General features: G+C 48.1%; 1 protein-coding gene across 2 annotated transcripts; it reads left to right on the top strand.

Annotated features, from left to right (window-relative positions):
* Positions 1-682: 682 nt before the first annotated feature.
* On the top strand, positions 683-22,715 carry LOC114437112 (uncharacterized). Of its 2 annotated transcripts, none has more exons than XM_028407544.1 (47): positions 683-839; positions 1,442-2,241; positions 2,317-2,506; positions 2,586-2,923; positions 3,891-4,010; positions 4,117-4,314; positions 4,982-5,122; positions 5,360-5,620; positions 6,145-6,331; positions 6,425-6,591; positions 6,669-6,809; positions 6,887-7,065; positions 7,149-7,321; positions 7,401-7,625; positions 7,714-7,823; positions 8,216-8,431; positions 8,539-8,662; positions 8,730-8,919; positions 9,002-9,149; positions 9,227-9,404; positions 9,498-9,675; positions 9,770-9,896; positions 9,979-10,098; positions 10,434-10,584; positions 10,672-10,784; positions 11,122-11,272; positions 11,371-11,616; positions 11,745-11,957; positions 13,868-14,049; positions 14,158-14,341; positions 14,646-14,788; positions 15,696-15,877; positions 16,467-16,726; positions 16,803-17,040; positions 17,124-17,307; positions 17,394-17,517; positions 17,610-17,696; positions 18,099-18,290; positions 18,388-18,659; positions 18,745-18,893; positions 19,075-19,159; positions 19,812-19,926; positions 21,112-21,243; positions 21,324-21,560; positions 21,649-21,778; positions 21,872-22,031; positions 22,106-22,715. In XM_028407544.1, the coding sequence occupies exons 1-47, from the start codon at positions 806-808 to the stop codon at positions 22,508-22,510; spliced, it is 8,880 nt and encodes a 2,959-aa protein (XP_028263345.1). In that variant the 5' UTR covers positions 683-805; the 3' UTR covers positions 22,511-22,715. The 2 variants fall into 2 exon arrangements, with proteins under 2 accessions (XP_028263345.1, XP_028263346.1); XM_028407545.1 differs by having other exon boundaries at positions 758-839; positions 1,416-2,241.
* The last annotated feature ends 550 nt before the right edge of the window (positions 22,716-23,265 follow it).

Here is a 23,265-nt window from a genome sequence, read left to right as displayed (position 1 = left end):
CACATATGTGGACGTGCCTGATGGCACAAATAGTAGAGAAGTTGTTTTATTTGTTAGTCAGGTGAAACTTACAAAACTACCTGTCAAGTGTCACTAAACCTGACATCACAACATGGGGGCGTTGTCCCATCAATACATCAATACCACTGTCATGTGGTCATGAGGTGCAGAGCAGCAACATGGGACTTGTGTGATGTCACTGCATGTCACAGCTGTGGTTTTGCTACCTGTTGAGTTTTAGCGGCAGACAGGAGAATGTGAATGATTCTTCGAGGGCAGCAGGTTGTTCTGGTTGCGCAGCATTGCTGGTGGATGTTGCGTCCTAGACACTTCATTTCATTTCCTTAGGTACAGGTTTTGTGTTGTCATTACAGGTCACATGCTGAGCTGAGGTCACTCAGCTGAGCGGAGCCAGGAATGTGAAACTTAAAGTCTCCACAGCACCCCCCTCCATGTTTCATTTTCCCTTCTCTTATATCAGCTGTGCCCCCCTTTGCAGACCAGACCAGTTTTGCTTACTTGCGTCATTTTATGAACATTGAATAATTATTAAGGAAACTGTAGAAGCTTGTGGTCCAGGCTGTGTGTTGTGCACCTGCAGCATGCGGTTCCTTTTTGGCCTGTGTAGTGAGATGGAGCAATTTCCAGGAATATGAGACTTTAGGTAACAGACTGGCATTCACATGAGCTAACATGGGTGCTTTCAGTTTCATTTCTGCCCAACTTTACTTAACATGAAACTGCAAGAGGGAGGGGTTAGTATAAAAGCTAAAACAGGAAGGCTGGCAGTTCAGTAGCTCTTCTGATGGAGCCACACAACTTGTTATTTGACAGAAAAGGTAAGATAATGCTTATTTATCATATTAATCTCCTACAATGAAGTATTGTTGTATCACAAAGATGTTAGAATTTGTCCTATTAAAGTTACTTCTGTTGCCTATATCATCATTTTTATAAACAAGAGTTTGCTGGTTTAATTCTTCATATTAATGCATGTTAAGACGACTTTATTAATGGTGTATTTCGTGCCTAATAAATCAAGTTCTTATATATATTTTAAGTACAGAGCGCTTTGTTTTGTTTGTGTTTATTAAAGGTGTGTGCAGTCGCAGCGTAACAGTTCATATGTGTTTGTATAAAAAATATTGTATGTGGGACTCACGCATCAGTAACCACAACGGGTCCGTGTACAGTTTCACAGCAGAAATCAGGGCGTCGCAGTGGTTGCACTGGTGATTATTAGTAGTGTAAAAAGGATTTTTGGAGTGTTTGACACCAAGTATGTGTGACTTACTGTGTCTGTCATTTGTTGCTGGGTAGGTAGTATAGCCAGTCTGTAAATACAGAAAATATTGATTATATCTATTTATATATTTTATCTGATTAGTTGTCATTGTGCTTGTGTGACCCGTCAGTGGTTGTTCTCGTCTTCCCTTGACAGCATTAATTAAAATGGAGAACATTCTAAAAAGCGTGGTGGCCCTGGTGCTGCAGCACCCAGATGGGATCCCACTGAAGAAGATAGCTGTGTTCTACAACCAGAAGTACCACAGCAACCTGACTTTATCCAAGTTGGGGTTTGACTCCATGGCCAGCCTGGTAGCCTCTCTGGATCAGGAACTCATTGTGCTGGGGGAACGGGTCTTTCACAGGGACCATGTAGGTGCAGCTGGAGCTGGAGCTACACCGAGACATCAGTCATTGCCTAAAGCTGCACAGCAGAGCAAAAAGGCTGATGAGGTCCTGAAAACTATCGTGGCCATGATAAAAGAGCATCCGGCTGGGATTCCTCTGAGCATGATTGCTATAAACTACAGCCAGAAATACCACCATAACCTGGTCTTAGCCTCCCTTGGCTTCAAAAATATTTCCAGCCTGGTAGAATCTTTGAAAGATGATCTCATTGTGATCAAGGACACGGTGTTCCATAAGATTCACCAGCCTCCAAAGCAGCCTCAAGCTGGGACGTTAACAAACGCGTCAGGGGACTCGAGGCCTGCAACCCCAAAGACACCGGATCCACTGGCGAGGAACAACAGCCCTGCACCTCCTACTGTGCCCGTGCAGGCCGTAAGCCACAGTGTGTCGGCCACTCAGGCCTCCGCACACCTTTTAGGCCCTCCTTTGGTTGCAGCTGTGCCAGTATACTCCACCAACTGTGCTCCTGTTAACCCAACACTTTTTGCGACCAAACCAGCTGAGGATATGACACAACAGCAGCTGTACCAGAGGGTCCTAGAGGTTTGTCAGCACAAATTATAAAACCATAAAACCACCTGCCACGCAGTGAGTAAAAGCTTTATTGATGTCTTCCAGGTGATAAGGACGTACCAGCTGACTGCTCCATCAATGGATCAGCTCCAAGAATACTACTGTCTGCTGTTTGCTGAAACGTTTCCTATCTCACAGTACATGTCTCTGTATGACTCCCTGGAGACTAAGAAGCAACCTCCTCAGGCTGAACCCGCAGCAGTTCCCAAAACTGCTGCCTGGCAGACGCCTGCAGGTAAACAAAGCATCAGTGCTGTGCATGAAAAGGAAGTTATATTGATCCATGTTACTAACATACAAAAATCCTCCTACAGCAACAAAAGAACAGCAGCCGGCCGCCGGCCTCGGCATCTCTACCAACCTTGACTTTCCAGCGCTGGGGGCTGAGAAGAGCTTGGCCAAGGAGCAGAAGAGCAAGGTGAGAGATGGCAACCAGAGGGAATGCAGTGGCCCCGTCTTTAGAGACGCCTACCATGCCCAGCTGAGAGAGGTCCTCGGAAGTAATATGCGTGCAGTGGAGGCCATCGAGGAGGACGAGGAGGGCGTCACACAGAGGCGCAAGAGGCCATCCGATATGGATGCACTCAACAGTCTGATGGAGAGCGTGAAGCGGGATATCGCTGCTGAGGGAGAGCTGGTCACTAAGGAAAAGGTGAGGAGGAACGCACACTCTGGCAATGGCTTCTACTTGAATTAGTACCTAAAGCCTAGATAATTCAGCAGGGTGGACCTGGGCACACCCAGTCTAGACTCCACCAACAACCTCAAACAAAGTCCATAAGCCTGTTTTATTAGAGCTTGGGCACATTCCTGCACATAATCTGGTCTATAATGACCCCCCCCCCCTCGAGATCGCATTTTTTGGGGGCCTTAACATGCCCCAAAACTCACCAAACTCAGTAGAAAAATTCATTCGCCCGAAAAATTTTGAAATTTGCTGACTTTTGAAACACACATAGGAAAATGGCTCTATAGCGCCCCCTAACGCGTAGCCCCTCTGGCGGGTTTCGACTTTTGCTGCCATTTTTGGCAATGTGTGTCCCTGCTATAAAACTTTTCACGCCTCACATACTTCATCCAATCCAGCTGAAATTCACTGTGTCCACTCAGGACACCATAGGGACACATTCCAAAACTCTCTTAAAAGTATTACGGTGTGGCGGGGGCGTGGCCTCAAAGTTGACCATTCGCCATTACAAAGGAACTTGATGCATTTTCTGCAGTTCCTCCCACATACTACGTGCAATGTGGACAAAATCTTACAGTACTGCTATTGACCCAAGACTGAACAGATATATATGTGTATTTGATGATACAGTCATAGCGCCACCTACTGGCAACAGAAACTTTGTCTTGTAAACATGTGTTTGTTGTACATCTCTGGAAATGAGAGGAGAGGAGAGCAGAGGAGACGAGAGCAGAGGAGAGGAGACTGCGATGGCCCCCGTGGATCGCAAGGTGTGCGAGGGCCCGCAATGCTGCTTGCAGCTTTAATTTTGATTTGTTAGTCCCAAACGAGGCGTTAGACATACTGTTTAGCTATCTGTTATGTGTGCTAGGGATGCAGTACCTCATGTGCCATGACTGATTTCACTGTACCTTTTGTCCTCTCACCCCAGGTGATATCCAGGGTGTGCATGCTGATGCCCACTCTGGACCCGGGAAAGCTAAACCCCTGGACTATCCCAGCCCTGAAAGACCTCCGTTACATCATGAGAGAGATCAACATGTTCATAGAGGTTGGCACACGGGCACGTTTGGTGTATTATTATTATTGTATCCGAGTGTGAGGTCGCTATAAAGGTCTTTTCTCTCTCTCTCTCTCTCTCTCTCTCTCTCTCCCAGTCCACAGAAGCCGTGACCTCCCTCTGTACTCTGTACGAGCTGGGCCAGTCACTGGCCGGCCTGAAGGACAAGAAGCGCTATGAGGAGCTGAACCTGGGACCCCTCTGCAAACTGCCCCTCGTCCACCGCATGTTCAAGATCAACCCTAACACCAAGGACGACGACATCCGTCAGATCGAGACCGTAGACATCCTAAAGGTACGGCGCCCAATGTGAAAACGTGGCTGTGTTTAGAGGCTGCTGAGTGGGCTTTGCATTTAGGCAAATAAACAGTTAATGATGACAGTTCTTGATGATTTAACCCCGTGTTTGGGTGCTTCTCTCCTGTCACCTTTTAGTCAGTGTGGGCTCACTGATGACAATATAAAGTCCTGCACCTGTGTGTAAACAAACAGCACACTCAAACATGTACTTTGTGCTGTGTGGCAGAGATACAAGAAGAGTTTTGAGCAGTTGAGTTGTAGAATAACTGAAAGCACTGCTCCGCAGCTGTCCTCCTATCAAACTCCTATGCAACTACCTTCAAGGACAACTGATGAACTGGCCTATAAACATCTTGGCGGTCTCGGCCATACAATTGCAAACACTCTCCATGAACTGACGCACACACATTCCCTTTCCTACCTTCGCCCTCTCCTCACGCCTGCCTCTTGTATCTTTTGTTTCCCCCCCCCCCCCCCACTCTCAGTGTCCATGAAAAAATTCCAGTGTACAAATGTCCTGTGATTATGTGATTGTGTTGAATGTATGTATCGCAACTGCAAACTTTCAGGAGAGCGTGTGGCAGCCGCCATCGCTGTGTGCTTGTATATCTGTGCTTGCATCACACGTGACAATAAACTCTCTCTCTCGCTCCTTTGTGTAGCAACTTCGCATTTTTAGGAAGAACCAGAGCAAAGTAAAGGTGGACCTGGCTGAGTTTTTGAAGTATCTGGCTGACCACTACAACTGCGACTCTCCCTACGAGCTTGGCATCAGGATAAACAGTGTCGGGCTGCCAATATCAGTAAGAGTCACTCTGCAACGGACAGACGAGTCCTCAGCATCGATTGTTTTTTTTATTGCACACTAATGGAGCAATCCTTGGCCACACGGGCACAAGGTTCATTTAGAAATTAGCCATGGTTTTAGTACTAAGTGGCACTAAATGTCTGTCAGACTGTCGTCATGCTGTTGTGTATTATCAGTGAAAATCAATCGATGCAGCATGCCCCTCACACTCTGCCTTCTCCGTCCACTCCAGTCCCTGATGAAGGTGAGCCGGGGCGAGCACCTCATCTTGGAGCGTGCAAGAGAGGTCATCCTGAAGGAGCTCGAGGAGGAGACGTATGAGCGCCTGAGAAAGATCAAAAAGAGCATTTTAGAGCCTGTGCAGGGCGCAGGTTCCTTCTCCTTCACAGGCAACCTGGACCTCAGGAAGAAGTACGCCTCCATGTCAGCGGCTGACGTGGTGCTGGCGGTCTTCTCAAACGCAGAGGGGGTGTTCAGCCCCAGGATGGCCAGCGTGAGTGACACAAGTATTCTAATGCTTATTCAGCTGCGTCAGAGGAAGTTGCTCAGCGGCAGTAGGGGAGTTTTAAGTTCACTTTTTCTGGCGCTTTAGTGGTTATGATGCTCTGATCTCCTTTATTTGCTGTTATAGGCTGCAGGGTGTTAATTCCACTAAGCCCTCCAACATGAGCCTTCAGGGGGAGAACAAGAAGTGTCAGAGCTGCTCTCCAGTTCTGAAGTCATTAACAAAATGTCATCCCTCATAATCTCCAAATCCTTAATGAAAAAAGCTTCAACTGATGAATATCGTCCAGACGTTAAATTTAAGACTAAACGCCACCTACTTGCACACATCCTGGGATTATCTTTCTTTGAAGACTTTATGCTTTTTATCTGCTCATTTTGACATCACCATCATTTGAATTTGAGTTCACTGTAAAACATTCAGGTCCGTGTTTGCTTTGGGGCGTGTCGATACACAACGATCATGCCGACGCCATGTCTCTGATACAACGTTGTAATTCTTTTATAATCCAGCACGTCCAGAGCTTCCTGGAGAAGGTGTCAGGTGACCGGCTGGCAACGGCTCTCTTTCAGCTGTCCATCTGCGGAGGCTCCCTGGCCGTTCCACAGGACCTGGTACTTAAAGACAACCAAAAGACATCCAAAGCTACGGAGCAATCAAGACCAGAGGACAAGGCCACCACGCCTCTCCCCAGTGAAGGTTCCAATGCAGGGCTTATTGTTCCCACTTAATGTCAATGGCTATAAGCATGTGTCTAGTCCACACTTGACATTTCCCCTCTGTGTCTCTCAGCTAAAGTGAAGCAGTACCTGAAGGAGAGCCTGGCTGCTGTGAACACGGCCATCACTTTGGCCCACATCGCCTCTCTGGAGAAGAAGTTGGCCAAACACTTTCATGTGAAAGATTTCCTGTCTTTAGAGCAAGGCAACTTCCTGGATTTCCTGGTGAAAAACATTCAGGTATCGTACCGCATCACCACTGCAGTGATTTCTTAAAACCGAGCCAGTGACACTGTTTTCTCTCTGTCTGTGTGCAGCTCCTGCAGGACACACTTGGGTCCACGTTGATTCTGGGCAGCAGCAGCATGGATCTAGGCAGTGGCTTCAGACCCAGCAGACAAGATGTGTTTGAGTTCATCAAACAGTGCGGCGACATCAGCTCCACCGATCCAGACGAAGTGAGTCCCCTTACGAAGTTAAAGCTGTTAAACAAAAACGGAGCAGCGTTTGTTAAAATCCATTTTTCTTCCTCAAGCTCACACACATCGAGTCAGGACTGAGGGTCCACTTCAAGGTGCAGGACAGTCGTGAATTAGGTTACGGCACACTGCACATGCTGGCCGGTCTGGTCCAACGCCAGAGAGGGCTGGCCGGGGGAGGACTGAGCCAGGTCTACTATGAGTCTGCCCTGTTTGCCAAACACAGCAAATCAAGGTTAGACTATAACCTTTGGTTTTCCTCACGAAACATGAACTCTGTCTTCATCACTCTATCACTCACATCCTTTTCCTAACCAGCCCTGGAGTTGGGTGTGAGACTGTGGGGTGCCTAGGTGAGATGTCAAAGGCCCAGGCCCTGGCCAGCTTGCTCTCCTGCCCTCTGCTGGAGAACCTGAGTGAGTGGAGCCAGTGGGAGCTGATCTTTAAACCCCTCCATGGCTCCCTTAAGGATTTCATTGAAAGAAATGCAGGTAGGGGTCAGACATACATTCAGTCACCCATGCTGTAGCCACCTCCTATAAAACTTTTATTTATTTACTTACCACACAGATAATACAGGCCTGGCCGCGCTGGAGGTGACACCAGGTTTGCTGCTAAGGATCACCACTCACACCGGAGACAAGCCTTTCTCGAGTGCCGCCATGGCCCTCGACCCCGTCGGCACAGCCGGCCACCTCGTCTCCATAGTGGTAGCCGATGGGATCGTCAACGCTCCCATCGCCCTGCTGGCCAATCACATGGAGAGCTCTCTGGCAGCAGCTGTGGCTACAGAAGGTTGGGTGTAATATACTTTAGTTTAGGGAAATTCACACAACTGTACTGGTGCATTTTAAGCAGCTGTGTTGTTGTTGTTGTTATTTAGATTTGTCCCAGGCTGAAGAGGATGTGTCCTGTTACGGCAGAGTGGCGAACTTCCTCCTGGCGTCTTTGACACGAATCCCCACCAGAACTTGCCAGGCTCTTTTGCAGCAGGTGAGTGAAGTAGAAGCTCTGATATCGCTCATGTTTGCAGTGAAAAATAGCATTTAAACTGTTGTGATGTTGGTGTGTATACATAGGAAGCATTCTTCCTTCCCGTGACTCCTTGACCAAATGAGTGGGCAAGTTTTAGCTCTGACTTCAACCTGCTCACCTAAAAAAGAGGTGGCTGTTATCAGTTACACAGTTGTCATGCCAACCAGAAATAGAAAGGCTCTCAGGCTTGTTTGTTTTCATTAGATACAGCTCTAAAACCATTGCAGCAGCCTTTTAGTTTCTTCACCACTGGATTTGCTCAACAACATGGTGAAATGACAGGCAGTGCTTTTCTGTTGCAAATCTCATTAAGAAGCGTCGTGGGTGTTGTTTTTTTTTTTAACCTCCAGGTGTTTCTGGAGCCCTTCTCTCGTGTCCTGGGCCAGGCCAAGTCTAAGCAGGTCCTCATCGCCGTGGCTCAGTCCAACACCAGGCACCTGAACTGCCTGCATCGGCTGGGCGTTCTGCTCGGCGTCACGGACTGGGTCAAAGACTACCAAAAAAAGCTGAACCCTGAGCAGAGCCAAAGCTACAACACACAGGCAGCACCCATGGATCAGACCAAGGTCAGAGCAGTCAGAAGTAGTGTAATGGTGCTTTATCCTGTATGATGATTCTGATTTGTGTTTATCTTTGACTCATCTCCTAATTTGTTTCATTTTGATTATTTCAGTCTAATTTGATAGATTCTGTGAGCAGCAGCCTGTCGGCTCTGAATGTGAGCGAAGACGAGGATGTGAATGAGAACGTCATGGACTGCAGCTTTGCTTCCTCCCAGCTCGACGAGAACCTACAAGGTGATTGAAAGGAGGGCTCCAGTGTAATTTGGTGATCAAATGATTTTAACAGTTTCAATTTTTCCAGTAAATGGTCACGTGCAGATTGAGGAGGAAGAGGATGAAGAGGAGCTGTATGAGCTGAGCTCACTCCTAAACGGGGAGACGTCAAACGTCAGCAGTGAAGCTGAAGGAAGTGAGATGGAGGAACCGCTCGAGAAGTCAGACGCCGAGGGCCAATCAGAGACGTCACAAAAAGCCTTAATTGGAGACATAAGGTTTGCTTTCTTAACCTGGATGCATTCTGTTTAATGGCACTCCTAACAAAGCTGACCTGTGACCTCTCTAATCCACTGACAGGAAAAGTGAGTTTGGCATTGGTGTGGAATTAAACGCTGAAGGCCAGAAGCTGATGCAGGTCCATCAGGAGAGACTGGGCCGCAGCTTGGACCGCCTCTCCACTGAACTCTACAGCAAAGACACACACTTTGTCCTGGAACTCATTCAGGTCGGCAGACACTCCGTTGTTATGAAACCTTTGAAGGTTTTCAGTCTGATTTTCTAACTTTCCCTTTTTTTCCCCAGAATGCTGATGACAACAGTTACCCATCGGAGGCTGGTGTGGTTCCGGCGCTGGCTTTTGTGGTGGAGAGAGACTGCATCACCGTCCTCAACAATGAGATCGGCTTCCAGGAGAGGAACATCCGCGCCATCTGTGATGTGGGCCGAAGCACCAAGGGCAAACACAAATACGGATACATTGGTAACCATATTTTTTGGATGTCATTAATTTTCGAACCTTGTTATGAGTTTTGAGGACCATCTGGAATGTGCCTGGTTGCATCACTTTTTACAGGACAAAAGGGCATCGGCTTCAAGTCAGTGTTTAAGGTCACAGACTGCCCTGAAATCCACTCCAATGGCTTCCACCTGCGCTTCGACAAGAACTGCGGCCCCATGGGATACATCCTCCCCCACTGGACTGAAGAGGAGAGGCCTCTGGACGCACAGCTGAAGGGCGTAAATCAGCACAGGTTAGACGCTGACACCTGAAGTAGATTGATTCAATTCACCACTGTCTGGAGAGGTCAGTTTTTCATGTTAGACCCACTGTTCATCTCTTATCAGTTGGACCACTAAAATCAGCCTGCCTCTGCGTTCTGAGAGCCATCAGACCAGAAACCTGTTTCATGACGTGCACCCCTCCCTGCTCCTCTTCCTGCACCGCCTGCGCTCCATCACCATCTCCAATCAGGTAAGAACAGTTGTTATTAATGTGCAAAGAAACAACAAGGTTTCCCTCTCAATGCTTTGTTCTTCACTGTGTCTTTGAGCAGAGTGAGAAGCGTCTTGTGACCATGACTCGTAAAGATCTGAGCCATAATGTGCTAGAGGTGGAGCACACAGACGGCATCGAGCGCTGGCTGGTGGTCAAAACCACACTGGAGCCCAAAAAGGTGACGTTCAGTTCTACTTTCCGTCCCTTGTAGCATAAATAAAACACCCAGGGGTTTTGCATTCTTCTGACTTCATGCTCCTGGTGTTGGTTTGCTCCTCGAAGGTCTCTCCACTTCTGTGTGCAAACCCGCTCGTTCAGCAGGGTTTCCACATGAACTCCCACCAAAAAGATTTTAATGTTCTATCATTTTAATCCCTGCTACTGTTTTTTCCTCCTCCGTTTCCCAGAGGCTGCTACCTGCAGTTAGATTATGTAACAAAGCTGTATGAGAGAAAACATTCTGTCAGTGTGTACAGCCTGTTTGCGAACTGTCATGACTTGTCTCTCCTTCAGATCAAAGACGGCATCGAGTCTACCGAGCTCGCTCTGGCTTTCCAGCTCAACAGTGACACTGGAGGAGATGACATCGTATGCCAGCCTCAGAAGCAGCCTGTGTTCGCCTACCTGCCCCTTCGCAGCTTCGGTTTCCGTTTTATCATCCAAGGTGAGCTCGGTGAACATGTAGGGGAGTTCACGGGGTTTGAAAAAAAAAAGAAATGCTTTCACTAATAGACATCTGCTCCCTCTCTAGGCGACTTTGACATCCCGTCCTCTCGTGAAGATGTTGACAGAGACAGCTCCTGGAACCAGTGGCTGCGTTCGGAAATACCACAGCTCTTCCTTCAGGCCATGGATGTCTTCACAGTAAGACTGCAGGGCTGTATAGAGACTGAAAGAACAGAAGGGATGAGATACGTAATGATCCTTGCAAGGAGCTCAGATCAATTATGAATGGACAAAAGCTAGAGGATAAAAAAAGCAAAAACCCCAATAATCCTTAAACCTACATCCTGAAAATGTTTCAGATTAAGAGTTCGCAGAGCTCATGAGGGGTCATGTGTTCTGAATTTTAAAGTCAGAGGACATAAAAATGTGATTTGTAAACATTTGCAGATGATATAGTGAAGAAATTTGTAGCACACGTTAAAATGTCAACAAAATGACCTCTTTGGCCTTTGTGCATCTTTTCTTCTTGTTCCAGGACCACCCTGAGTTCAGCAGGCTTAAAGGCCTCTGCCAGTTCCTGCAGTTTGTCCCCCTGCCCGACGAGGTGTTGGACTTCTTCAAGCCCGTTGCCGGGCAGATTATTCAGCTGCTCAAGGGCAAGCCCTTCCTGCCTACACTCAGCTCAGGTACCACTGACACCTGCAGGTTGTGCAGATTGAAACACTAGAACATAAAAGACAGTGTATCAGTGTATAAACGTTCCTCTCCACACTTCCTTTGCCAGATGGCGAGGTTGTGTACAAGCTGCCGTCCCAAGTGGCCGTCTGTCAGGACCCAGTGATTCGCGACGTGATTGGCAGAGACGAGCTGGAAAGGCATCTGTCTCTGTTCTATCTCCATCCGGGCCTGAGCCCTGCGCCTCCCGCCTCCCTGCTCGCTCACCTGGGAGTCCGGTACCTGAAGGGATCGGATGTTACCACGGTAACCACAGCCATGGCCAAGGAGCTGAGAATGGAAGGCATCCAAACAGGTGAGTGTATTCACCGTGACAATTATTCTCCTAAACATGAGTCACGGTGACGATACACACAGCTGCTCTGCCCTGTAATCTATGTTTTGGAAAGTTTTCAGCTCATCAGACTTGTGTCTTTCTCTCAGATGGAAGCCTGCGTCAGCTGGGCAGGCTGCTGGTCTGCAACTTCCGAGCTCTGGAGCACGGCTACGGAGAGGGAGACTGCATCTTACAAACACTGAGAGATCTCCCCATATTCCCCCTGGCTGACGGACGCGTGGTGACGCTAAGTGGGGATGGAGTGTTCTTTCCTGTGGAAGAAACCAAGACCAAGAAAAAGAAAGCTAAAGCCCAGACAGGTATACCTTCAGTGCAAACACCTGAGATTTCACTGCATCGTTGCTGGAGGAGAATAAGTCCCAGGATAGAGCATACATTATGCAGTATCATGTAGATTTGGGAAAGAACAGCAGCGTCGGTGTGTTTTCTCTGCCTTTGTGCAGATAATTGCTGTGCACCTGCAGAGAATCGGATGTGCTGTGCTGATTGCACAGTGCTAAATCAGCCACAACAATAACAACAAACCAGTTCAGCAGATGGAGAAAGAAATAGGACGGCAGAGTTTCTATTGGGACGAAAATGGGACAAACTGATGTAGAAAAGCAAAAACACTTAAATATGCATCACCTTGACGGCGGTGAGATGTGCACATGGAAGCTGGAAATCACTACGGTGCTTCATAAAAATAGCAATCCTCCCCACCTGATATTCAGGGAGGCTGGCTGCAGCACACATTTAGACTGCATTGTCTGACGTCTGAGTCATATCGGAGACTCTGAACCCTCTGAAAGGATCTGCGTCAACTCTCGGCGCGCTCAGACATTCAGGGCAGCCGAGTAGGTGTATGACAAACTCGTGTACATCCACGGACAAAGTTGACCTCCGTCTAAGAATAAGCAGACGTGCACAGCCACTCGGCACCCGTGTCGTGCGTCATCGCATTCAAAAACAGCACCCAAAGCAGAGGTTTAGAATGGCAAGTATGAATAATTGATTTTCACACTCTGATGTAAGCATCCTGCCACTGCTGCAGTTTGCTGCCTTTAATAATTATGTAGTCTTAAGTGTTTCGTTGTCTCAGCGAGCGACTCCAGAGAGCTTTTTATATTCCATTCTGCCTCCGCATTCATCTGGACTCAGAGCTTCACGTGGCGTCCTTTCAGATTCGGAGCAAGCGATGGATCAGATCAGAGGGATACACTCGTGTTTTTTACATCTCCACATAGATTATTGGGTCAGAAAAGTAACTGAATATTGATGCACACTGTTTATTAGGTTTCTGCTATATTCTGATCTTTCCTAACCCCCAGGTACATCAGTACACATCCCTGGGTTTTCATTGTGGAAACGTCTGGATGTTGATTTGAATGATTTCCCTACTTGAATAAGTCTAAGACAACATGGATGGATGAAAAGATCACCTTTCATCTCACTCCTTCGCTCACATGCATGCACGGTGACCTGTGGTTGGTCGGACATGTTTGTTTTGTTGGTTCAACCAACCTTAAACAAGTTTATCTTGTTCTTTTGCACACACATACACACGCAAGGAGCTCAAACATGCATCAATTATCATTCCATTGCACACGGACGACTGGGGCGGTTGGCTCCCAGCCAGTCTCTTACAAATGTGTGAGGTGTAGAAGCTTGAATGTGGAAATATATGGAAATGTATAGAGAGGCATTGTTGTCATCTAGTAGATGATGATGATGATAGTGCTGGTACAGTGAATTTCTGCCACGATCTGTTGCCACTGATAAGATCAGGAGAGGATATTGGTGCAAGTGAAGTCTTGACTGGTTTTCAGGTCAGTGGTTTGAAGCAGCACAAACCACGGCCTTAAAGGTGAAGTCAAGTGAACAGAGACGAGTGTGATAGCTCGAAAGAGACAGCGAAGTTAAACTTAGTGTTCTCCTGAAATATTGAACAGTACAGAGATCAGTGGGGACCCGCTCCTGCAGATGGCAGCTTTAGAAAGCAGAAAAATAGGTCACCAGAGGTTTTACAGGTATTTAGGTCTATTGTTATATGTTATTATGTCAAATACACACATTTTCCCCAGTGACAGCTGAGAGGAAATTAAGAAATTAAGAAATTTAAGACATTTTCTAGTTGCGTGGGAGTTGGTCTATTGCAGGGTTTTATTCATGACATGACTCTTTTTGTATAACTTAAAGAAAATTGCTTGGTGGTTGTCTGTTTTCACAGTACCGTCGCCTGATTTGTACAACGACATAAATGTGATTCACCCCTCTCTGCTGAGCTGCCTGGAGCCCCTGGAGAGTCAGCAGGTTCGGGAGCTGCTCAGAAGACTCGGGGTTCATGAAATGGAGCCTCAAGAGCTGCTGGAGCAGCACATCTACCCTTCGCTACGGAGCAACAAATGGAAGGTAATACACCACCAACACTGGTCCACTTAAAAAGGCACATGTTACATGTTTGATTCTCTTTTCAAATGCTCTGCTTTCTCCTCCTGTTCCCACTGACTCTCCCTGAAGTCGAAGCCTTCGTCCGTGGTCGTGAGTTACTTGATTTTCATCAAGCAGTACTCCTCCTCCAGCCAGGAGTACTCAGACATCGCAGTACCCGTCCAGACCAGCAGGGGTCTGCTGCGCCCATACAAAGACAGGGTGCACTTCTCTGAGGAGTACGGCAACATCAACCTGCCAAAGAAACTGCCTGGTAGGAAGACACACACACACACACACATTGAAACACAAAAATACATGATACATACAAGGGCGATTGTTCCTCATGGCCTGAGGAATCTTCACTGTCCTCTCCTGCCATCTCCTTTTTTGGACACTGTGTGTGTCTTTTGTTAGCATTGAGGAAAGCATGACATGCCTGGGAGTGTTAACCATATCGGCGTGTTTGTGTTATGTAAGTGGCTGAAGTAAACAGCTCACTGTAATACTGTGAGCTGTTTACTTCTCATCTTCCTGCTCTGAACGTTTATCCGGCTGCCCTCCCCTCCATCCACCAGGCTGTGACTGGACTTTGCTGAGTCCCTGCTATGTGGAGACAGACGGTGATGTAGCAGGATGGAGAGAGCTGTTCGGTAAACTAGGAGTCAGAGACGGCCTCATCATCCGAAAGGAGAGACAAACACTCACTGCTAAAGAACTGGTGAGAGGGACACACCCACACTCTGTTACACATGCACAAAAAACAAACAGTGTTCCTGACAGATGTACCTGTTAGCACTGATGATAAGAGACCACGGACGTGTTGTGTAAACGCACAATATTTACTGGTTGCGTGGACACCAGCAGCAGCCCTCTGCATCCGTGACTCATTAAAACAAATAAGGTTGTGATTAAAGGATGAAGATACTAACGACTACGAGTCACGCCCGGTCCACCGAGATCCTCCAGGATGAGGAGAGAAAGCAGGTGACCGACGGGCCGCGTCAGGGACAGAGCTGAGGCTGTGCAGGCCAGACATTCCTGACGCCTGTTTTTAGCCCAGGCCACGGCTACAATGGATCTGCGGATTTGTGATGATACCATCAGTCATTGTGTAACCTGCACTGACATTGTTCCTGCTCGGTACTGGAAAATATCTCAGTCAAGGAAACTTTTGTCACTTTCTGACATTTTGTGGTATAAATAATACCTACATCCTGTCTTTTTTGGAGTATAAATGAATAATTATGATAGAAATCGTCCAGTGTTTCTCTGTAGGAATCCTGTTGTCCAACCCTTAAAACAACCTGGTGATGAATGATCATTAATAGATAAAGAGGAGAAGAGCTCGGAACAAGAAAAAGGTGTTTGATTATTGTGTAATCCAAAGGACTGCATCAGCTGCCAGAGAGAGAGAGAGAGAGATCAGGGTTGGTTTGGTGTGATCAAATATTCTGTTTCTAGCAGGATGTTCTAGACACATGGCAGGCGTTTGATAGATGGGGAGGGATGGCCAGAGGGGAGAAAATCCTAACAGCACAGTCTGGCGCTTCCTGCAATAACAGCACAACAGTCAGCAGAACACTTAGCTCATTCTGTTCCCCTCCGGTCCGTCTCTCCTCCTCCAGGCGTCCAGTCCCTGGTCAGCTGAAGGTGCAGTGAGGCACCAAACTCCAGGAGAGGCCTTTGTGCTGGATGACTACCCCTGCGAGGAGTTCCACGGCCTGGCCACGGCACAGCTGCCCGACCACCTCCTCCTGCAGCAGAGGATGGCTCTGTTGGAGCTGCTGGAGACCAACTGGGACACCGGGTAACACCTCACATGATTCATCCACGGAATATTATTAGAAAACGGTTTCTGTTAAAGTCGTGTTAATGGCTTTTGGTTTATGCGGTAATTCCCATTATTTCCTCCTGCTGCCATTAAGTGATTACTGAGGTGAAGCGGGGACGTTGTGCATCAGTTAAACATGATGTTCTCCAACCTTTCGTTTGGGTTTGAGATCAGATTATTAATCTGGATAAAAAAATGCTTTTAGTGCAACTACATCTCGTGACCTGCGGTCTATCCGTGTGCACTTCCTGTATGACATGTGCATGAATAATTCAAAGGTCATGCCAGCGGTGCTCCAACATTTATGCTTTACATGACTGCTAACACTCTAACAACGCAGGCAGCAGGATGAGAAACCGCCATGTACCGCACTGATCAGTTTGACACGAGTAATTCTCATCTGATCGTTGAGCACGTGCAGTGCTGAATACTCTGCCGGGGAATGTGGGTCACACGGTTCACCAGCTCACACAGTGGGTTGTCATCCGTTCAATATAATGTGTAGATATATCCTCCTATGGCAGACTGTAGTATGTTCCAATCACGCTGTTTGCCGTTTCTCCAGACATCGCTACTCTCAGTACATCACAGCCCAGGTGGTGGACAGTGACGGCCAACCAGTCAGAAGCATCAAATCCTCCTTCTACCACCACCTGTGTCGCCTTGAGTGGCTGCCAGCCTCTCGCCCGCAGCAAGGAGAGCTGCAAGACAGAAAGTACCTCTGCCCGAGCTCGGTCTACCTGACGTCACCCGACGTCACCAGGCTGCTGGGGACTCACGTCTATTATGTGGACATAAACTCCAGCGACTTCAGCAGAGCACTAGGTGACTAATACACAAATCTGAAGGAGGCTGAGGGAGTCGCACGATTGGCTGTAACCGTCTTCCACCCTCCTTTCAGGGATGAGGGAAACAATCTCAGTGGAGGTGCTGATTAACTACCTGAAGGAGTGGTGTGTGAAACCCCAGGCAGAGACCCAGGAGCCGGCGCTCCCCGAGAACGAATCAGAGGGGGCAGATTTCACATCGACGGTTCAGCACATCCAGAACGTCTACACCTACCTGCACACAAACTGCCCTCCGAGCACCCTGAAGGAGCTGTTCCAGCACACGCCTGCTGTGTTTGTAGAGCACAACAGGTGCAGCAGGCTTTCTTGGGGTGCATGTAAAAAATGTAAAACCACCCGAGACCACGAGTAAAACTCTGCTTTCGCTTTCGTAGACATAACGATGGCTGGTGTTCGGGCCGCTTCTACCACCTGAAAGAGGTGTGCTGGAGCGACCCCACCACCTTGTTCCAGCGCTACAGACAGCTGACCCACAGAGCCGACAGCCCCGTCCAGCAGCCCAGAGTCCTGGCTCCTTTCTACAGTCAGCTAGATGGCATGAGGGACTTCTTCAACAGAGTAGGAGGAAGCATTTTTTATTACCTTTATCGTTATGGCAGATGATCCTCAGGGTTTGTGTCTGTGATCACGTGTCCCATGTACAGCTGAAGGTCGACCGCAGCCCCAACATGAAGCAGTATGTGGGCCTGTTGGAACTGATCTGCTCCTCATCTCCCATCCCAACTGCTGAAGTGCTACAGGATGTCTCTGTGCTCTATGCCAGACTCGGTGAGAACATTTCGTCTGCCGATCTTTTGTCTCATCCACACATATCTTTACATCCCATCTGTCTGCGGCTCATTATCTTTCTGCTCTGACAGCTGAGAAGTGTAAATTGCAAGGACCTGCAGACCAGGAAATCATCACTCAGTACAAACTTGACCGTGGTTACTGCTCCACTTTGAAAGGTAACGCTAGCATCATCTACCACCTGTCTTTGTTGTTTGCTGCGTTTGTTCCTCTCAAACAAACCAAACCAAACTCCCCTGAAATCGCCTGTTCCTGTTTGACTTCAGGCTCATATTTTGTCAAGCTGCTAAGTCATACAGAGTTCCAAAATCATGCTCATGCCCGTGCGCAACATTTTCAGACTCCAGACAATCTCCTTTACAAAATTATGGAACATAAATCTCCTCTGTCTGCTCGTTATGAAGAGATAGTTGGTAAAATATTACAGTTTATAAATAGGCTGTGTAATGAGCGCCTAAAATATTGCCGTGTTTTGATAACAGGTATCTTAGCTGTGAGAAGAAAAGACACGTACTGAACGTCTGGTGTTAATTCCGTCTGTCCTCGCTCTTTGTGTTCAGGCATGGTGTCTGATAAGAGGGTCTTCCCTGCCAAGGATAACAGCTGGGTGAGTCTGGCACGTAAGCCCATGATTTGTGACAGCAAGGAGCTGGAGAAGATCTTTAAACAGCACAAGCAGGTGTGTCTGCTCGACCTTCCACCGGCGGAGAGGACGACTCAGAAGCACAACACTGCTCACAAGAACAACTTCGGTACGCCTCTGCCTCCGCTGCTGCTGCTGCTGCTTTATGTTCCTCTAGTTGTCTGAGTTTGAACGAAGGTTTTGACTGTTGTTTGTGATTCAAATAGCCGCAGGACAGCGAGCCACAGCGCCTAAGTTCAACGAGAATGACAGATTTCTGTTCCTGGAGATCTGTGGGATCCGTCAGCTGTCCCACTGTGTCAGGTCTGAGCCTCAAACTGAGCTCCTGCAGCCCTGTCCGTCCATGCAGGCCATGGTGCGCTCCGTCATCCCCTACATCCAGCGGTTCCTCTACCACCACGACGAGCTGAGCGGCGTCTATTCAGAGCTGACGGACGGCAACATAGCAGAGAAAATCAAGCACCTGTACTTCGGACAGGTCAGGCAATCTCACGATCCCGGAGATATGCTGTCAGCATCTAAAGGCAGGAACATGAACATAACAGATGTCTGGTTGTTTATAGGTGTGTAAGCTGTACATTCGCTACCAGCTGGACGTGGCTGATGGCGAGGAGTCTGTGATTGAGGTGCAGGACGTCATCTGTCTGCTGAAGGACGAGAAGGAGCTCTACATACAGAAAGATCACCTCTCAGCTCACCTGGACATCTGCAGGTTTGTGAAAACCTTCTGCAGATGCTGTCTTTTCATCTGCTTCTCTTTCTCCTTCTCCTTTCTTCTTGTTTTTTGGTTTGTTCTCTTTCTCTTTTAAATATTTTGTTGATCCTTTGTAGAGCTGTGTTGGAAGTAAGAACACAATGAAACGAACGTTATTTCCTGTATTTGTGTGTTTCAGGGAGCTGGTGAAACTGTTCTGCACAGACACCAACCACAGCAAGGAGCTGATGCGTTTCCTGAGTGGCCTGATAACCTCGCTCAGTGTAAGTGATGTACGATGCCTTCACGCGTTGATCACTAATCCATATCCAGCGAAAAGGGTCTTTGCTCACTCGCAAGCCCCCTTCGTCCTGCCACTCTCTTCTCTTTTTGATCGCACACACACTAAGCCGACCACTCTTCCCCGGAGCGAGTCACGTTCACATTACACGGCAACTTGCTCTGATCTCTGCAGCAGCAGAGGTCTCAGCTTCCAGTGAACGTCCTCTCCCGGTTTGTGCAGCAGAGGCAGTGCTGCGTAACGTAATCAATATTTAAATCTGAATTTATTGTTTCCCAGAGCCTGTTTAGTTAAAGGGTTTTAATGACGTGATTGTGAAGTGTAGCGTCCTTCTAACACACTGCAGTCTGATAGGAGCGGTGTTCAGATCTGCCTTATTATATCCGCTCCTTACTTCAACTGGTAGATTGTTCTAGGAAATTGATCAGTTGCTGGCAGCACATGTTAATTAGGTCGTCACCATTTTAATGAGCGCGCTCGCTGCAGCTGTTGTCGAGAGCAGAAACAGGGGCGTCAGACAAAATGTTGAATGGATCCCATCTCAGGAATGTGATCCGAGCACCGTGAACCAGCAGGAAAAAACACAATGAAGGAATCTTTGACACAGTCATTAAGCTGTAATCACTCCTGTGCAGGACCCAGGAGCCCTGAGGAGATACCTGATGAAAGAGGACATCAGAGAGCTGCCCGGCGAGGAGGAGCAGTGGGAGGTCCCCGAGCCGCCCAAACCAGAGATGAATCTGGACAGAGGTACAGACGGCACAGTCTGAGCTGAATTCTGCTGGCTGATCTTTGGATAAGTATCTGTGTGAATATATCCTGCTGAGTCAGCGCACTGACTCCTCTCTGGTTGGACACGCTGTAGCAAAGCCAGAGGGTCAAGTGGAGTGCAAAGTTACACTGCATCAGATGACAGATGTCATGCGTCTCATTGGAAATGCATGGAATCCAGCCTCCTCCTCCTCGTCTTCCTCCTCCTCCCTGTGCTGTAATCAGTGTGTGTCATTGATACATTTACCTGCACTGTAAAGGCTCTGTGTTATGCAGCACTTTTCTGAGTGCACAGCCTCTAGCAACAGGAGTGAATTTAGGTTGTGTCGATCAAACTGCCAACTTAATGTAGATGAAAAAAGGTTTTCTTTGACTTAAATCATCATGATAGAAACTAGCATTTTGCCGTGGTACCATCCAATGAGCCTGATTCTCCTGTAGTTGCTCTGTGTGGCCACAGAGGTCACTATTCTGCCAAAGTTACACTCCATCGCTTGGAAAAGATTATTTTGAATATTTCCTGTTTATGGTATTTCTGTCAAATAGTAAGTGTAAACAGGATAAATAAGGCCTCATCAAGCTTTGAATGCACACAGTGCTCGTTAGCATTAATTGTTGTTTCTTCCTGTGTTGAGTCGTTAAACGTCTTCTCAGACACTCTCGCACACATCTGCAGCCCGGTGTTGACGTGACGAGAGAATCGCAGTTTGATGCAGAACATCAACTCAGCGTTCTAACTGGAGCATGAGATGAATTCTAAGAGCTGGCTGCTGCTTTTTCTCAGTCTTACATGTGCGCTCCCTCCGATTCTCTCTGTGACACTTGCCCCCATTTCCATTATCATTTCATAATATTTAGAGCGTGTTTTTATCCTTCCTCTAAGTCTCAGGCTCAGACAAACACACACACAGACACACACAGATAACTGGTGTGTTTCTCGCATATGCTAATTCTGGTTTGTTCACTCTTGTGTGTGGGGACATAAAAGAGCAGCTGTTGCCAGGGCTCAAAGAGCGAGAGGAGCAAAATCCCTCGCTGCAGACACACACACACATATATCTACAAGGATTAACGTGATCAAAGACTTTTTCATTACAAAATCTGTGTTTAAAGCATGAAACGGGCTCATGCTGGTGGTGTTATGCAATATCTTCTTCTTTCCAGTGCTGTCAAGGAGAACTACCACATCAGATCCCCAAGAGGAGCCGCTTCGCCCAGCACAGGAGGACGGGGAGCAGACGCTCGTCTGCTGGCCTCCTCGGGCATCCATACAGAACACAGGAACCAGTTGTGCAGGTCCGTTAAAGAATGTTCGACAAGTTAAAAACTGGTTGTTGTGGCGTCACACAAACTACATTTTTCACATTTGCTCACAGGTCAGGGGGGCAGCGGCGTTGTAGAAGCCGTGATGAAGATGTGGCCGCCCCCCGCTGGACCTCAAGACCGAGAGAAGGAGGTCACCTCCGCCAGAGCAAGCAGCCAAGAAGGAAACCAGCAGCCACTCAAGAGCAGCAGACCTGCAGAGCAACTCGCCCCTCAGAGAGTCCCGAGCCATCCCGAGCAGCCCAACATGGCCGCTGTCACTGGCAGCGCAGCGACGCCGCAGTCTCCAGGTTACACCTCACTCCTAACACTCCTAACAGCTCCTGCTTTATCTGCATCCTGTCAATGTTTCCATTTGGTGTCGTCTGTCACCGACAGAGCGCAGTCAGCAGACTGAGACCACTGACAGAGCCGAGCGCGGAGAAGGAAGCCTCACAGCTCCAACACAGAGCGCTCCATCTGCACCGCCCGCAGAGCCAGCCAGCAACCAGCCTGCTCCAAACAGCCTGTAGGCGTCTTCTCCTCATCCCAGAGTGCCTGAAATATTCATACACAAAACTAATGTTGGTTTTCACTCCTCCTGCCTTTCCCTCTCCGTCAGCGCTGCTCCTGAGGCCGTGGTGCTTTCCAGTTCTTTCCAGGGGACAGCAGCGGACACTCAGCGTCCTCCTCTGAACCTGGACCGTCCTCTCTGGAACAAAGTCCAGCCTTCACAGGCCACACTGGAGGACATGGAGCTCAAGTGTCAAAGACCCACCACCGTCAGTATACTCAGCACAGTTAGCGGCAGGTTAGTCAGGTCACACTTGTCCTAACAGCAAGCGGTCTTTTACAGGTGGTGTTATGCGATGACAACGGGGACCTGGGAGCGATCGGGGAGTGGGGGGAGGAGCTGGTCAACTCCTTCCTCTGCCACTGGAGAGACAGCGGGGTCAAAGGAGCACCCACGCATGTCCTGTGGTGCAATCAGAGCGGGGAGAGCGGCCAGCCCTACGACTTCAAACTCACGCTGGACCCGGCAGAGACGGTGTACGTGGAGGTGAAGTCGACCGTGAGGAAAGAGAAGTCGTTCATCCACCTCTCCGCCAACGAGCTGGACTTAGCGCTGAGGGAGAAGGAGCGCTACCACGTGTACAGAGTGTACAGCGCGGGCGACGCTCAGAACGTCCGCCTGTGCCGCATCCGTAACCTGGCGCAGCACCTCCACACCAAAGACCTGGCCCTTTATCTCTTTGTCTAAACCCTTTTTAAAGTATTTGCACTGAAAGGCCTGGCCCAGGTCTCTGCACATTGTTTTTTTTTCCTCGTTGTTGTATCAGAGACATGCACTGTTTTAAATGTGGTCAGTACGCTAAAGGTTTTTAACCCTTTTTTAAATTCTCTTCTCTTCTGTACATCTTATTATCCTTTGAAATAAAATGTTTTATCCGTCTTTAATAATCTCACAGTAATGAGAGGTTTCTGTGGCCTTAACCTCTAACCTTAAATCTAGTGGAAGTGAAGCTGAGTGGACAGGTTGCTCACAGGCTCCCATCATTTCTGGTAATTACACTGTCACAGCGAACAGGCACACACAGCGCCTGTATGACACCCTTGCAGGTGTTAGTCTTCAAAAAAAAAAAAGGGGCCTCTGACATTCAGATGTTGAAGCTAAATCATTTTTATTTTCATTCTCTTAGTCTTATTATGTGGAAGTCTTCCAGCGGTGGTCCCTGTGGTCCCCGAGTTGCCGTAGGACACTAATCTTTCCAAAACAAGACACTTATTACCCATGTGATGAGTGTTGGTGGAGAGCCTCGGGGGGGATAGTACATCCCTATTTTCATCCCTGTGATGCAACCTCCGAGTAACCTGAGGGCTGTTCCCCCACAAAGGATCAGTCATGAGGGAGAACATTTCCCTGAAAATGTACAGCAGTTTGTTTTTTTGTTCTTTTCCTGACAGAAAGCGGCCAAAGGAGTCGGATCAGGTCGAGAGCCACAGAGCTCAACATTG

The sequence above is a fragment of the Parambassis ranga genome, chromosome 6 (genome assembly GCF_900634625.1).
Source record: "Parambassis ranga chromosome 6, fParRan2.1, whole genome shotgun sequence".
Taxonomy (NCBI): domain Eukaryota; kingdom Metazoa; phylum Chordata; class Actinopteri; family Ambassidae; genus Parambassis; species Parambassis ranga.
The sequence above is the reverse complement of the archived record's forward strand: the minus strand, read 5'-3'. Positions and strand labels throughout refer to the sequence as shown.

Bases quoted from the DNA above. Each gene is read 5' to 3' on its own strand.
- LOC114437112 (XM_028407544.1), top strand. From the start codon at position 806: ATGGAGCCACACAACTTGTTATTTGACAGAAAAG. The intron at 6,592-6,668 runs GTATCGTACCGC...GTCTGTGTGCAG, and splicing joins TCCTGGTGAAAAACATTCAG to CTCCTGCAGGACACACTTGG. The intron at 9,150-9,226 runs GTCGGCAGACAC...TTTTTTCCCCAG, and splicing joins TTGTCCTGGAACTCATTCAG to AATGCTGATGACAACAGTTA.